General features: G+C 46.7%; 1 protein-coding gene across 4 annotated transcripts in view; it reads left to right on the forward strand.

Moving 5' to 3' along the window:
- IQGAP2 (IQ motif containing GTPase activating protein 2) overlaps positions 1-15372 on the forward strand; it is a 401604-nt gene that overhangs the window by 383592 nt on the left and 2640 nt on the right. For all 4 annotated transcript variants that reach the window (XM_077462564.1, XM_077462563.1, XM_077462566.1 and 1 more), the window contains 5 exons: positions 1434-1521; positions 4252-4464; positions 6169-6329; positions 8080-8223; positions 10099-10207. In XM_077462564.1, coding sequence (XP_077318690.1) covers positions 1434-1521; positions 4252-4464; positions 6169-6329; positions 8080-8223; positions 10099-10207 — 715 coding nt within the window. The remainder of the gene's footprint in view (positions 1-1433; positions 1522-4251; positions 4465-6168; positions 6330-8079; positions 8224-10098; positions 10208-15372) is intronic.

The following is a 15372-nucleotide window of genomic DNA, read 5'->3' on the forward strand; positions in this document are numbered from 1 at the left end:
AAAAAAAAAATCTTATTTTACTTGATTTTATTTTTGCACTGTTTTGAAAAAATAAATTGGATCACTTTTGTTCCTATTACAAGGAATGTAAACACCCCTTGTAATAGAAAAAAACATGACAGGTATTCTTAAATATGAGATCTGGGGTCAAAAAGTCCTCAGATCTCATATTTGGACTTAATTGCAATAAAAAAAATTGTCATTTGAAAAAATGTGCCTTTAAGAGGTATGGGCGGAAGTGACGTTTTGATGTCGCTTCCGCCCTGCTATGGGATAGAGATGGGTGGGGCCATCTTAGCCTTGCTCGTCTCCATACCACAGACGAGGCAGGTCCCGATCGCCTCGGCCACTACAGATGGCTCCGGTAAGCAGCAGAGGGCGCAGGAGAGCGGCAGGAAGGGGGGGTGGTACCACTCCTGCCTCCGATAACTGTGATCTTGCGGTGAACCCACTGCAGAGACTACCATTATCGTACACATGACCGGCGCCTGAAGAGATGGATATCTTGGTTGTGGCAGCAGCTGCTGCCGTTACCGAGCTATCCCTCTTCAAAAAAATGGACGTACATCGGCGTGCGATAATCATAATGTGGTTAAAGGAGACTTATAGCCAAAGCTTTTTTTGGCTGTACTACTATGGATCATAGAATTGCAGCTTGTTCTGTGCTCATGTGACCCGGTTTTAGCCGACAGCAGGCTCACATCATAGAGCCGGTCCAGGCTCTGACGAGAGCCTCACCATATGGTCTGCAGAGAGCCTGAGTCAGCTGTTCCCGCCCCCTCTACAGTCCAGTGAGCATTGGAGGGGCAAAGCAAAGAGCCTCTTACTGACAGTCACCAGCTCTCTGCACCCGGAAGACAAAGAACTGAGCGATGAGCTGTTTTTGATCACTCAGTTCCCAGGCTTAGAGCCGGTAAGGGACAAATGTAGCATCCCCCTAGGTGAGCATAATTTTAATTTTAATTTTAAATTTAAACCTATGCTTCTCATGTAAGCCGATTGTAAGTGTGCATTTTATAGGCATGTTTCCATACATTTATAATTAAAAAAAATAATGTGAGTAGGTCACATGTTTAATCAAAAGCAAGCCTGGTCTAATTAATTCAATACAAAACAAGAAAGCTGAAAAAGAATAGATTAGAAACAAAATGGAGCATAAAGAAGGTCTGCATTAAGTAAGTGATTCTTTATCTGATAAGTGATGTGGAAAATGAGGCAATGGCTCCTGCTGTTTAAGAAGACCTCTTTCACAGGGGCAGTCGGGGAGCGGTAAATATAGCCATTTGAGTAGCGGTTTTACTGCCCCCTCACTGCCCACCAAAAGCATAATTCAGCCTGGAAGGGATTGTACACATGCCACAGTCTTGATGCTTTGCTTTATGCTCAAGACAAATTTAGACATGCCTATTTTATTTCTCTTTTTTTCCACACAGAACGAAGAAGTTGATAGTTGATGTAATCCGCACACAGCCTGGAGAAAAGCTCTTAGAGATTTTAGAAACCCCAGCTTCTTTGCCACAAGTAAGTTTACAGTAAGCGGGCAGCACCTGAAAAATTAGATGTTAACACAATTGTGTGTATTCACACTGGAAAAGTGATCCTGTCAAGTAATGGATCTAGAAAAATACACATGCATAAAGGACACCCCTCAGGGACTTTTTTCAAAGAAAACATATATAGAGTTAGAGGTTGTAAACCTCCATGCAGTATTTGTACCTCTAGGTAAGCCTAGAATAAGGCTTAAATGTAGTCACTGTGAATATCTCCTAAACGTGCGCTGTCTAGGAGATATTTACTGTGTACTGTGCAGATGATGTCATCGATGCATGCGCTCTAAAGAAACGGCCACCCATGCCGTTTCTCCAGAAGACCGTGCCGTGACGGGAGTGAGGCCACTCAGCTCTGGCCAGTCAAAGCCGGTGTCTTATCATATAAGGTCCCCCATCAGATAGTGCCCGCTGTGTACTGCGCATGCGCAGTACACAGCAACACAGATTCCGAAAATAGCCGAGGATGAACGGCGCCTGCACACTGAGTCCAGGTTCTAGCCCCACCATCCAAGTGGACATAGAGTAGGAATAAAAAGCTTAGCGAGGCCGAGCCCGAAGCTCGCCCGCGAGGGGCCGTCTAATTTTCACAACCCTATGTCTGCTTGGATGGTGGGGCTACCACCTCCACTCACGGCGCAGGCGCCGTTCAGCTTCGGAAATTTTACGAAAGCTTCTTCTGCCCCGTACTGCACATGCGCAGTACGGGGCGGACGCTATATGATGGCCTGACTGAATATACCAGAACACGGCGTCCAGGGCCCCAGAAGGATGCGGCCTGCAGCAGAGACAGCGTAAGGTTAGTTTGCAGGTAAGTGTCACATAACGTGCTGGTATGCGGTTTAACAGGACAGGTTCCACTCAGAACAGGCCTCTCCATGGTCGACCAAAGATGTTGAGTGCACGTACTCTATGTCATATCCAGAGGTTGACTTTGAGAAATAGACGTATGAATGCTGCCAACATTGTTGAAGGGTTGGGGTGGGGGGGTGTCAGCCTGTCAGCGCTCTGACAATACGCCACACTATGCATGGCTGTCATCCCAGAAGGAAGCCTCTTCTAAAGATGATGCACAAGAAAGCCCAAAAACTGTTTACTGAAGACAAGTAGACTAAGTACATGGATTATGGGAATCATGTCCTGTGGTCTGATGAGACCAAATGAACTTATTTGGTTCAGATGGTGTCAAGCGTGTGTGGCGGCAACCAGGTGAGCAGTACAAAGACAAATGTGTCTTGCCTGGTGGTGGCAGTGTCATGATCTGGGGCTGCATGAGTGCTGCCGGTACTGGAGATCTACAGTTCATTGAGGGAACCATGAATGCCAACATGTACTGTGACATACTGAAGCAGAGCATGATCCCCTCCCTTGGTCGCAGGGCAGTATTCCAACATAACGATCCCAAGCACACCTCCAAGACGACCATTGCCTTGCTAAAGAAGCTGATGGTAAAGATGATGGAATGCCTCCAAACTTAAAGCGGTTTGGTACCTAAAAATTAAACTTCATATTATTAAAATCACAAGATAGAATACTTACCTAAATGAACCCTGAAAAAAAAAATATTCTTTACTTACCTTTTATTTCAGATGTTTCAGCTGACTTCCGGGTTGTCCTCCCGTGGGAGTAGGTGTGGTTATCGTCCTCGCAATGGTCCCTGGGAAATTTCCCAAGAATCCATGGGGGGACAATGAAATTGCGAAATCTCGTGAGATTTCGTTAGGATGCCGGTCACGTGACGAGGGCGTGTCCGAATTTGCCATTTTTAAAGTGGGCAGGCAGCTGTATCTGCCATTACCACCATTGCACACTGAGCATGTGCGAGATGGAGCAGAGCATGCTGGGAGCCGAGCGTCATCGATATACAGGAAGTAAATGCCTGTGGGCTTCAGACGCCCACACTTAAAATGGAAAATGCTAGAGCACTTTTTTAAAAGTCATCCTGAGGAAAAGAATCGTCGCGCCGGGGGTCAAAAAAAGGCCGGACGTGGATGCTAAGCGAAGGTAGCAGTCGCCCACCTGTAACACAGGTAATAAAAAAAAAAAAAAAAGGGCGGAATCCCGCTTTAAACCCTATTGAGCATCCTCAAACAGAAGGTAACGGGGCACAAGGTCTCTAACATCCACCAGCTCCGTGATATCGTCGTGGAGGAGGACTCCATTGGCAACCTGTGAAGCTCTGGTGAACTCCATCCCCAAGAGGGTTAAGGCAGTGCTGAAAAATAATGGTGACCACACAAAATATTGACACTCTGGGCCCATTTTGGACATTTTCACTTAGGGGTGTTCTCACTTTTGTTGCCAGCTGTTTTGAGTTATTTTAAGGGGACAACAAATTTACACTGTTATACAAGCTACTTTGTATTGTAGTGTGGTGTGGGGAGCCGTCCCTGCTGGGAGAATACAATGAATATTGCTAGAGGCTATTGCTGCTGGCGATAATTGCATACTAAAAATCCAACTTGCTGGTTTGTGGATCGACTTTGGTACAATCAGCCTGCCATGCATGGGTCAAATCTCGCCTGTTCTCTGCTGAACCGGCCAAGATTCAATCCATCTATGGCTTGCTGGCTATAGAGGTATTTTTGTTCTTCCATGTTGGGGATGTTGGTATTAAACATTTATAAACCCCACTCTGGCTTTCAGCATCATTCCTTTCTCTGGTAAGCAATTTGTTAAATAAACAAATGTGATCTATTTTCAGGAAAATGAACACTTAAAAGTCATTGAGAAACGAGCTGCACTTGATGCCAAGACCCCTGATAAAATGAAGAGGAGTCAGTCTGTGTTTGAAGATGGCCAGCTTCCCCTGGAACAGAAGAAGAGGAAAATTCTGCGCAATCTACGAACATTAGAACAAGCCGGGCTGGTGTCTGAGGAGAACAAGTATCAAGAAATAATCAATGAAATTACAAAGGTATTTTCTTAATTCATACTAAATATAGTTAACAATCATGTGAATACCATGTCCATTACCATTACAGATAAATAGGAAATAATTAAATACATTTTGGTTATCATCAGTACATGAAGCTTCAACTCCATGCACCCCCTTCCCTAAGCCTCTCGTGTAGGATTTTTATTTTAATATTTCAGATGTCTTCAGAGTTGTAAGACCATGCAGGTTTTTTCCTTTTTGCCTTTTCACCAGGCTGGGTGGTCCTCATTGTGGGTGAGGTGGGCACCATTCTCTTTATCCGTATACTGTGAATGAAGTGATGCCTCCTAATGGGACAGGTCCATGACAGCCTGCATTCACAATATGTCCTCATTCATCTGGGTGGGTGAGGCTGGGCGTCATTCGTTTCACAGTCTCAGCTGTTTATTTTTTTTAACACTGCCTGGGGGACATTTTTAAGAAATAGTCCATAGTTGAGCTTTACCTGCAACATAACTGCTGTACCCATATTAGCAAGCAAAGTAGTTGTCTCTGCTTATGAAAAATCTATGATCAAATGGATAATGACAGAATGATGAGCTGTTTACATGATTTTATATAGCAAGTATTACTTTACTTGCTAATATGCCGATAAATGTCTGACAGCCTGGCAAAATTCCATCATGTTGGTCCTGTTCAGGCAAACAATGGTGATGGGGCACATTCAGTTTTCCTGCTATTAACACTCTCATTCTTGTGCATCCTTAAGAGAAATCTGCTAATTCGTTATCTGATCGCATATCCAGCAAGCTGCTGGTCACATATTTGCATATAGAAGCACACAGTGGCACTCTTATGTGCAAAGTGCAGCTCACCAGTATCATATGCAACATCTACTCAATGACACCACCCTGGTAATTCCTCTCATGTCTGGGCATAATCCACTGCTACTAAAAGGAGGTACACCCTGCAACCCACACAGTAGATATTGGTGCAGCGATCTTCCCTGCTGTGCTATTGTATTCTGGCATGGGGACCCTGCCACTGGCTGCAAGTGCTGATAGCTGCAAGTTAGCTTTTCAGAGTCTCTTCGACAAAAGCCGATCAGTAGACTGCTGTACACATAAAAGTTAGTCGTTTCCTGCTGAACCGAACGATTTGCAGTGTGTACCCAGCCTAATACAGCAGGTAGCCAGACAAGAGTCAGATTACGCTCAACTTTATTGATCAAAACAATAGATCCTGTGAACCTGACCCTATGAGCTCGACAAATTTCACCCCTAATGCTAGCCATACACATAAACAGAAATCCACAGACGAATCGCACATGACTGATAATCCAGTATTGATCTCTTGTTGATTGACTCTATAAGAGGTATTGACCACTGTTAAGCTAGTCATACACATTAAGGTTTCTCTCATTCAGCCTGCTGATAAATAACGTGGATGGAGGAATTTCTAGTCGGTTACTATATTCTGAAAGATAGTCCCTCCCACAGCTGTGAGAATATCACAGCAACTGCATTTGATTGGATGATTTCATCCAAAAGTTGGTGAGCCAGGTGGTGCCACAGGGCCACCCATGACTTGCATTTGCAGCCAGTGCAGCAGCAGTTAGCCATTTTTAGCAGTACACTGTGTGTCGATATGCTCCGTGTAGGTTGACATTTATTTGCAGCTGTCCCGCTCACATGTTTTGCAGTCTGGCCTAAAGTAACAAAATTCTTTTCTCATACAATACAGGATATCCGAAACCAAAGACGACACCGGCAGCGGCGAAAAGCTGAACTTGTGAAACTTCAGCAGACTCTCAATGCTCTTAACTCCAAGACGGCATTCTATGAGGATCAGATAACTTATTATAACACTTATATCAAGGCCTGTCTGGATAACTTAACTAGGAAGTATGTTCTGCTTTTTAAATGTTGTTGCTTTTATTATTTGAAATTGAGTTTGTTGCTGCCCGTAAATGGGAACTATTCATTTACAATAGACTTCCCACATTGCTTTTTTTCATTATCGTTGTACTTTTTTTTTTTTTTTTTTTTTTTATCTGTATTTGTTATCTTTGTATGTATTTTTATTTTTTATACTCCTGTATTTATTATCTTGGTGTGTATTTTTATATAGTGCTGTATGGTATTATCTTTGTTGGGGTCCACTTGGGCGGCCACTCGGGGGAGTCTAGAGGCATGAAGGAGCAGACATCAGGGCTGATGCCCATGTAGGATACTGGGACATGAGAGTTCGTACCAGGCAGGGAGAGCCCCACAAACATTTTAGGCCTCATGCACACTGGATGTTTTTACAGTTGCTGTTTTCGGCTTTAAGAGTTTTGTTCTGCAGCCAGTAAACTCCTTAGCATGTTATCCTGTGTGTCTATGCACACACAGGCTGTTCTCAGCGGTTTTTGTAAGGAGCGTTTTCTGGTGGAAAAAAACACCAGAACTAGTGAGTTTTAAGAGGAGTTTTTCAGCTGTAAAAACACTCAAAAAGCTGAAAAATGCAAAAAAAAACGCAGCTATTTGGCACTTTATCAGTGTTTTTGAGCCATACGCTTTTGTGGGAGTATAATTTTGCTTAAAAAAAAAAATAAATAAAAAAAAAAGCTAAACGCTGAAAAACAAATTCTATGGCTACAGCTTTCTAGAGGTAACGCTACTCGCCTTTTTTTTTTTTTTTTTTTTTAACATCCAGTGTGCATGAGGCCTTAAAGTAGTTGTAAAGGCAGAAGGTTTTTTATCTTAATGCATTAAGATGAAAAACCTTCTGTCTGCTGTTTCTCCCCCCCCCCCCAGCCCCTCTAATGCTTACCTGAGCCCAGCTCTATCCAGAGATGTGCACAAGTGTCTTGGCCGTCCGGGACTCTCCCTCCCGATTGGCTGAGACACAGCAGCTGCCATTAGCTCCTGCTGCTGTCAATCAAAGTCAGCCAATCAGGAGAGAAGGGGCTGGGCCAAACTGCAGCTCCGTGTCTGAATAGATACACGGAGCCTTGGCTTGGGTGCCCCCATGGCAAGCTGCTTGTTGTGGGGCACTCGACAAGAGGCAGAAGCGCTGAAGAGGAACCGGGCTGCTCTGTGCAAAACCATTTCACAGAGCAGGCAAGTATAACATTTCTTATTTTTTATGAAAAAAAAAGGAGACTTTAGTATCACTTTAAGTTAGCCATGGTATACTCATCAGTGTTCATTCTGGTGGCACATAATTTATAAACAATTAGGCCAGTCTATGGCCAAGCTCAGCTGCCATTTACATCTGCTTTTGTTTTCCATAAAATTCTAGTTTATATTCAGCCCTTGAGAAATAGATTGGAAAGCTGTAATGTATGGTAAAATCTTCAAGAAATACCCAGTAGACCTTCGAGAGCAGCCTTTACTCATCTGTCCAATTCCAAAAAGTTTTTCTTTGCATAAACATGCACACATGTACTGCATCTTACAAGGAAGAATTCATGAATGTCAATGACTTGATGAAGGACACTTGGTTATCAGGCAAATTGTTTTAAACCAAACCAATACTCTTCCTGCTAAAGAGATGCTGTAGAAATTGCAGAAACCAATATACAACATTTAGGTTGTTTTTTATTTATTTATTTTTTTTAACTTTTATCAGTCTCTTTTAGTTCTCATAATATCCATGTACTATACACAGGAATTCAAGGCGTTCTATTAAAATGGAGGGGAAGGGAGAAGAGAAGACCAACAAGAAGGCGAAGCAGTCATCATTGAAGTACACAGCAGCTAGACTACATGAGAAAGGAGTGATCCTGGAGATAGAGGGCCTGCAGACCAATCAGTGAGTAACATTGCAACAAGTTTGGATGTTTCTTTTGCATCTTAAAGCCAAGTCTGATTAATCTCCATTATTCAACTGACAGGCGATGTTTAGGTTGTCATTTGGATGTAGTGCTTTGTATTTAAAGTATAACTAGAGGCAATTAAAAAAAAAAAAAATTTGGATAGAGTGAGAAGATATTAGAATCTCTGTTGGTTTTTATCGCTGTCTGTGCCCCCGGGGAGATTCACCCTCTCTAATTTGTCTTGTTTACTGTTGTCATTTGAAAGCAAAAGTAAAAGAAAATCCCTAAAATTTGAGTTGTCACCAGAAAAGTAACAGAGAGGGAATCTTCCAATGCGGACCCTAGTTCTGGTGACCTGGGGGTCCCCAAGAAATTCCCTTTTAATTTGCGGGGGGGCTTCCTCTCACTTCCTGTGTGGCTACGAGGCAGGAAGTGAAGGGAAATGTCCGGAATGGGGGACAGATGACGAAAACAAAATTTGACGGGTTATAACCCTCCCTTGCTCTAGCCAAAATGAAAATAAAAAGTTATACTTTAACTACAGCTGATTTTATGGTTTATATCCAAAACAACTTTTTTTTTTTCAAGAGGACACAACTGTAGAAGCTGTGCCCAAAAAATGAAGGCACCAATATTACCTGTGGTCTCTCTGCAGCTGATCTTTTCACCATTTTTGAATTACTATGCTTTCTTCTGCTTTGTATCTCTGGGTGGAGGGAGAAGGCTTTTTGCTTCCTCAGAGCTGCTGAATGGTGTTCTGATTGATGGAGGAATAATCAAGCAGCAGCACAATAGGTTAAAAAACGCATCCATGGAGAGAAAACAAGCAGTGAGGTACATGCAGTACAGGTCCTAAGGTACAGCTTCATCTCCAGCAAAGGGAACTGTGAGCAAAACAGTAATGCCATTACCAAATCTCATTCTAAATCTGGTGAGAGTATCAGTCCTAGGCAGCAGTGTCTAGAAGAACACACACTTAAGATATACAGTATACAACTGTGACACTGAATGCACAAAAGGCCCCAGGATCAGGAGTACCTGGGCACAGGAAGTAAACCACTTTTCAGAAAGAATATGGGACAAAAAAGATTTTTTTGGAGCTTGAGTTAGCAAAAATAACTTTACTAAATGTTCCTTAGGTAGAAAATCCGCACTGTGTGTGTGTCTATATGTATTTATATATAAAATTAAATATACACCAGAGCATCCGTGGGTTACACACAGTGTACATTTGAATAAACTATGGTGGTATATATTATTTTCCATTTTGCTAACCTTGTTTGGGGACTGTGCTTTTCCCACATGTTCTATTTCTTCTAAAATCTATTTAGGTCAGTGTGCCTCAATATATTTTACATGTGCTTTAATACAAGCTTTAAAAGTATTTAGAAGGGTACAATACACAACAGAGGTGATCTTTTTATGTTATTCTGCTACAGAGAGGGTATGCAGACTTTTTAGGCTTTGTGCCTTATGTGGGTCTGATGTCTGATGTTGGTATGATATTAAGCTTAGTCTGTCCAGTGGGGTATTACAGCAAGGAGCTCCAGGACGCCGCATTGCTGGAGCTCAGGTGAGTTTAGTTCTGCTATAAGGTAAATTCAGTGAACCTTCTGACTTTGGAGCAGTAGCTGGACTTACTGGATAGGATAAGTGATTGAGGAATGCTTTCATTAACTGGATTTCTATAGTCTGGTTGAAAAAAAACAGAAGTCCATCTAGTTCAACCATAGACTCTTATGGGGGAGCAGTGGAGATATTTCTTGTCATCGGTTCTCCATGTGCTACAATACTTTCTTCATATAACCTGTACAGTGTAGAATGTTCCTTAAACTGATTGTGCATTTAGTGGACTCTTGTGTCTTCTGCAGGTTTAAAAATGTCTTATTCGATATAACACCTGGAGATGAAGTTGGAGATTTTGAAGTTAAGGCAAAGTTTCTTGGGGTTGAAATGGAAAAGGTTCAACTTCACTTTCAGGTAAGCATGTTATATTAGTTAAAGCTGTCTGCGCCCAAGGCTGATCAATCGCTGGTGGTCAATTGACCAGCTTCGGATCATGTGATGGTGGGCATAGGATTTCTGATCCTTCCCACCCCCCAGGCATTCCAAACTGTTAAAGGGATGCTGGGGTGGGTGGCAAAGGGATTAAACTTCAGTAAAGAAGGGGTGCCAACATTTATGCTGCAGGAGATGGAATGCTTACTGTGACAGATCCCGGATACCCTGGCTGGGCACCTCCGCCAGACCTGAGTCTCCTGTTCTCCAAACGCACCCACAGCTTGAAGACTCCCCATAACCAGAGGCGGCTCTAGACTTTGTGAGGCCTTAGGCAAAACTTAGGCATGAGGCCCCATTCACTCTACAGTTTGTAGAGGCCAATCTGCTGACAGCCTTAAAGTGGAATTAAACTCTCCTATCCTTTACAGCCAAGGAAGATGCTTCTGTTTGATCTACAAATACCATGGTGCTGCTCCAACAAATACCTGTCAATTCTGAAAAGGGGTCTATTTAAGGTGCCTGCAGGAAAACAGCCTGGTGTAAGACTTAAGCCAGGGCCCTTTCTCAGGCACTTACTGAAAGCCAACCAAAACAAAAAAAAATAAAAAATACAAAAATATTAATACAATACCACAATATATGTGCTAACTATAGTTGAGGCTCATACACAAACCTCCTGGGAGGTTTTAACAGTAGTAAACTTTTTTAAGGTCAGAGACTTTGAAGACAATGATACAGGAGATGGTCACAGACTGTGCGGACAATGATACAGGAGACGGTTTTATTATGGTAATGACAAGTAAACTCTTACCTGGCTAACACGGTAACAAACGTTGGAGCCACAGACAGGGTGCTGACAGACAATCACGCCACAAAGATGCAGGTGATGGTCAGACACTATGCAGACAATGATACAGGAGACGGTCAGACACTGTGCAGACAATGATACAGGAGACTGTCAGACACTGTGCAGACAATGATACAGGAGACGGTCAGACACTGTGCAGACAATGATACAGGAGACGGTCAGACACTGTGGAGACAATGATACAGGAGACGGTCAGAGACTGTGCAGACAATGATACAGGAGACGGTCAGAGACTGTGCAGACAATGATACAGGAGACGGTCAGAGACTGTGTGAGTAAGGAGAAGCGGCACAATGATGATCCCACCCAGTAGCGCCTGGTGCTCAACATTTTTGAAAATAATGAAAAAAACAAAACAAATTGCAGCCTCACTGTACCATCAAATGCAGCCACTGTGCCCCATCAAATGCAGCCTCACTGTGCCCCATCAAATGCAGCCGCCACTGTGCCCCATCAAATGCAGCCGCCACTGTGCCCCATCAAATGCAGCCGCCACTGTGCCCCATCAAATGCAGCCGCCACTGTGCCCCATCAAATGCAGCCGCCACTGTGCGGGGCGGCTATTTTGGTGCCCCTGCAAAGTGCTGCCCTAGGCCTGGGCCTTGTCGGCCTAGGCGAAGACACAGCACTGAGACAAGGTACAGACTATGAGACCGTGAGACAGACAGGGTACTGGGGACAGACCATGAGAGACAGATGGGGTACTGGGGACAGACCGTGAGAGACAGACGGGGTACTGGGGACAGACCGTGAGAGACAGACGGGGTACTGGGGACAGACCGTGAGAGACAGACAGGGTACTGGGGACAGACCATGAGAGACAGACAGGGTACTGGGGACAGACCGTGAGAGACAGACAGGGTACTGGGGACAGACCGTGAGAGACAGACGGGGTACTGGGGACAGACCGTGAGAGACAGACGGGGTACTGGGGACAGACCGTGAGAGACAGACGGGGTACTGGGGACAGACCGTGAGAGACAGACAGGGTACTGGGGACAGACCGTGAGAGACAGACGGGGTACTGGGGACAGACCGTGAGAGACAGACAGGGTACTGGGGACAGACCGTGAGAGACAGACAGGGTACTGGGGACAGACCGCGAGAGACAGACGGGGTACTGGGGACAGACCGTGAGAGACAGACAGGGTACTGAGGACAGACCGTGAGAGACAGACAGGGTACTGGGGACAGACCGTGAGAGACAGACAGGGTACTGGGGACTGACCGTGAGACAGACAGGTTACTGGGGACAGACCGTGAGATAGACAGGGTACTGGGGGCAGACCGTGAGACAGACAGGGTACTGGGGGCAGACCGTGAGACAGACAGGGTACTGGGGGCAGACCGTGAGACAGACAGGGTACTGGGGGCAGACCGTGAGACAGACAGGGTACTGGGGGCAGACCGTGAGAGACAGACAGGGTACTGGGGGCAGACCGTGAGAGACAGATAGGGTACTGGGGGCAGACCGTGAGAGACAGATAGGGTACTGGGGGCAGACCGTGAGAGACAGATAGGGTACTGGGGGCAGACCGTGAGAGACAGACAGGGTACTGGGGGTAGACCGTGAGAGACAGACAGGGTACTGGGGGCAGACCGTGAGAGACAGACAGGGTACTGGGGGCAGACCGTGAGAGACAGACAGGGTACTGGGGACAGACCGTGAGAGACAGACAGGGTACTGGGGACAGACCGTGAGAGACAGACAGGGTACTGGGGACAGACCGTGAGAGACAGACAGGGTACTGGGGACAGACCGTGAGAGACAGACAGGGTACTGGGGACAGACCGTGAGAGACAGACAGGGTACTGGGGACAGACCGTGAGAGACAGACAGGGTACTGGGGACAGACCGTGAGAAACAGACAGGGTACTGGGGACAGACCGTGAGAGACAGACAGGGTACTGGGGACAGACCGTGAGAGACAGACAGGGTACTGGGGACAGACCGTGAGAGACAGACAGGGTACTGGGGACAGACCGTGAGAGACAGACAGGGTACTGAGGACAGACCATGAGAGACAGACAGGGTACTGGGGACAGACCGTGAGACAGACAGGGTACTGGGGACTGACCGTGAGACAGACAGGTTACTGGGGACAGACCGTGAGATAGACAGGGTACTGGGGGCAGACCGTGAGACAGACAGGGTACTGGGGGCAGACCGTGAGAGACAGACAGGGTACTGGGGGCAGACCGTGAGAGACAGACAGGGTACTGGGGGCAGACCGTGAGAGACAGACAGGGTACTGGGGGCAGACCGTGAGAGACAGACAGGGTACTGGGGGCAGACCGTGAGAGACAGATAGGGTACTGGGGGCAGACCGTGAGAGACAGATAGGGTACTGGGGGCAGACCGTGAGAGACAGACAGGGTACTGGGGGTAGACCGTGAGAGACAGACAGGGTACTGGGGGCAGACCGTGAGAGACAGACAGGGTACTGGGGGCAGACCGTGAGAGACAGACAGGGTACTGGGGGCAGACCGTGAGAGACAGACAGGGTACTGGGGGCAGACCGTGAGAGACAGACAGGGTACTGGGGGCAGACCATGAGACAGACAGGGTACTAGGGGCAGGCAGTGAGACAGACAGGGTACTGGGCGCAGACAGTGAGAGATAGACAGGGTACTGGGGGCAGACTGTGAGACAGACAGGGTACTAGGGGCAGACAGTGAGACAGACAGGGTACTGGGGACAGACAGTGAGACAGACAGGGTACTGGGGACAGACCGTGAGACAGACAGGGTACTGGGGACAGACCGTGAGACAGACAGGGTACTGGGGACAGACCATGAGACAGACAGGGTACTGGGGGCAGACAGTGAGACAGACAGGGTACTAGGTGCAGACAGTGAGACAGACAGGGTACTGGGGGCAGACAGTGAGACAGACAGGGTACTAGGGGCAGACAGTCAGGGTACTGGGGGCAGACAGTGAGACAGACAGGGTACTGGGGGCAGACAGTGAGACAGGCAGGGTACTGGGGGCAGACAGTGAGACAGGCAGGGTACTGGGGGCAGACAGTGAGACAGGCAGGGTACTGGGGGCAGACAGTGAGACAGGCAGGGTACCGGGGGCAGACAGTGAGACAGGCAGGGTACCGGGGGCAGACAGTGAGACAGGCAGGGTACCGGGGGCAGACAGTGAGACAGGCAGGGTACCGGGGGCAGACAGTGAGACAGGCAGGGTACTGGGGGCAGACAGTGAGACAGGCAGGGTACTGGGGGCAGACTGTGAGACAGAGACAGACCATGAGACTGTGACAGTCAGGGTACTGGCCATGAGACCATAGCAAGACCAGTTACTGTATTATGTACAGACAGCTGACAGCATGATGATGTATGTACTGTACCTGCTCCTCAGTCTTCTACACTACTAAAGGCAGCATAGGAACGAAGCCGGTGACAGGTGATGTTGTCTTTGCGCTCCCTGGCCTCATGCAGTGCAATCTGGGAGTTGTAGTCTCTGCACAGCACAGGCACCAGAGGCCGAAGTCTCTTGTCTGTGCTGTGAAGAACTACAACTCCCGCCATGCACTGGGGCCGACGACTGGGGAAAGGCTAGGAGGACAGCGCCGCAGCGGTGGAGCCTGATATTGGATGCAGCCTGACTGAGCCGAGATGATTGATGTCATCTAACTCGTCCGCGGTGGCGGAGGCTCATCAGCTCAGACAGGCGGCGCGGCGTCTATGTGCAGCACCCGCCCGCTCGCTCACCCCGCAACACACACTGACCGTTCCACTCCCGAGTCCGCACACTGTTTCCTGTCAGGCAAATTAGGCGGCCGCGGCCCGCGAGGCCCTTCTGAGGGCGAGGCCTAAGGCTATCGCCTAATTTGCCTAATTAAAGAGCCGCCTCTGCCCATAACCAGCCCTTAACCCCCCAATCACGAGGCAAACCACACAGATGTTGATGGTTAAACATGCAGAGCATAAACTGTTTATTAAGTACTAAACATACACCTTTAAACACAGTTAGGGACACTCCCCTTAGCCTTGTCATAGAGGGGGTAGGGGACAAGGAAGAACCAATGGGAACTCAACACTTGTACATTCAAACATAAACTACAGTTGAAAAACATAAAGGGATTATGATAAGCAGACAGCCCCCCCCTTACACATCCTCTGCTGGGATGTGTCTCCACACCTTTTGTCTACATGCCATGACATAACATACTTAAACACAATAACAAGCGGGGGAGGATGGGGAGAAGGGATGTAACTGATTTAGGGACCTTCATTACATTATCCCAATGCCATTTTATCCCCAAGT

The sequence above is a fragment of the Lithobates pipiens genome, unplaced genomic scaffold (assembly GCF_037356315.1).
Source record: "Lithobates pipiens isolate NorthernLeopardFrog02 unplaced genomic scaffold, aLitPip1_a1.2 Scaffold_3, whole genome shotgun sequence".
Lineage (NCBI taxonomy): Eukaryota > Metazoa > Chordata > Amphibia > Anura > Ranidae > Lithobates > Lithobates pipiens.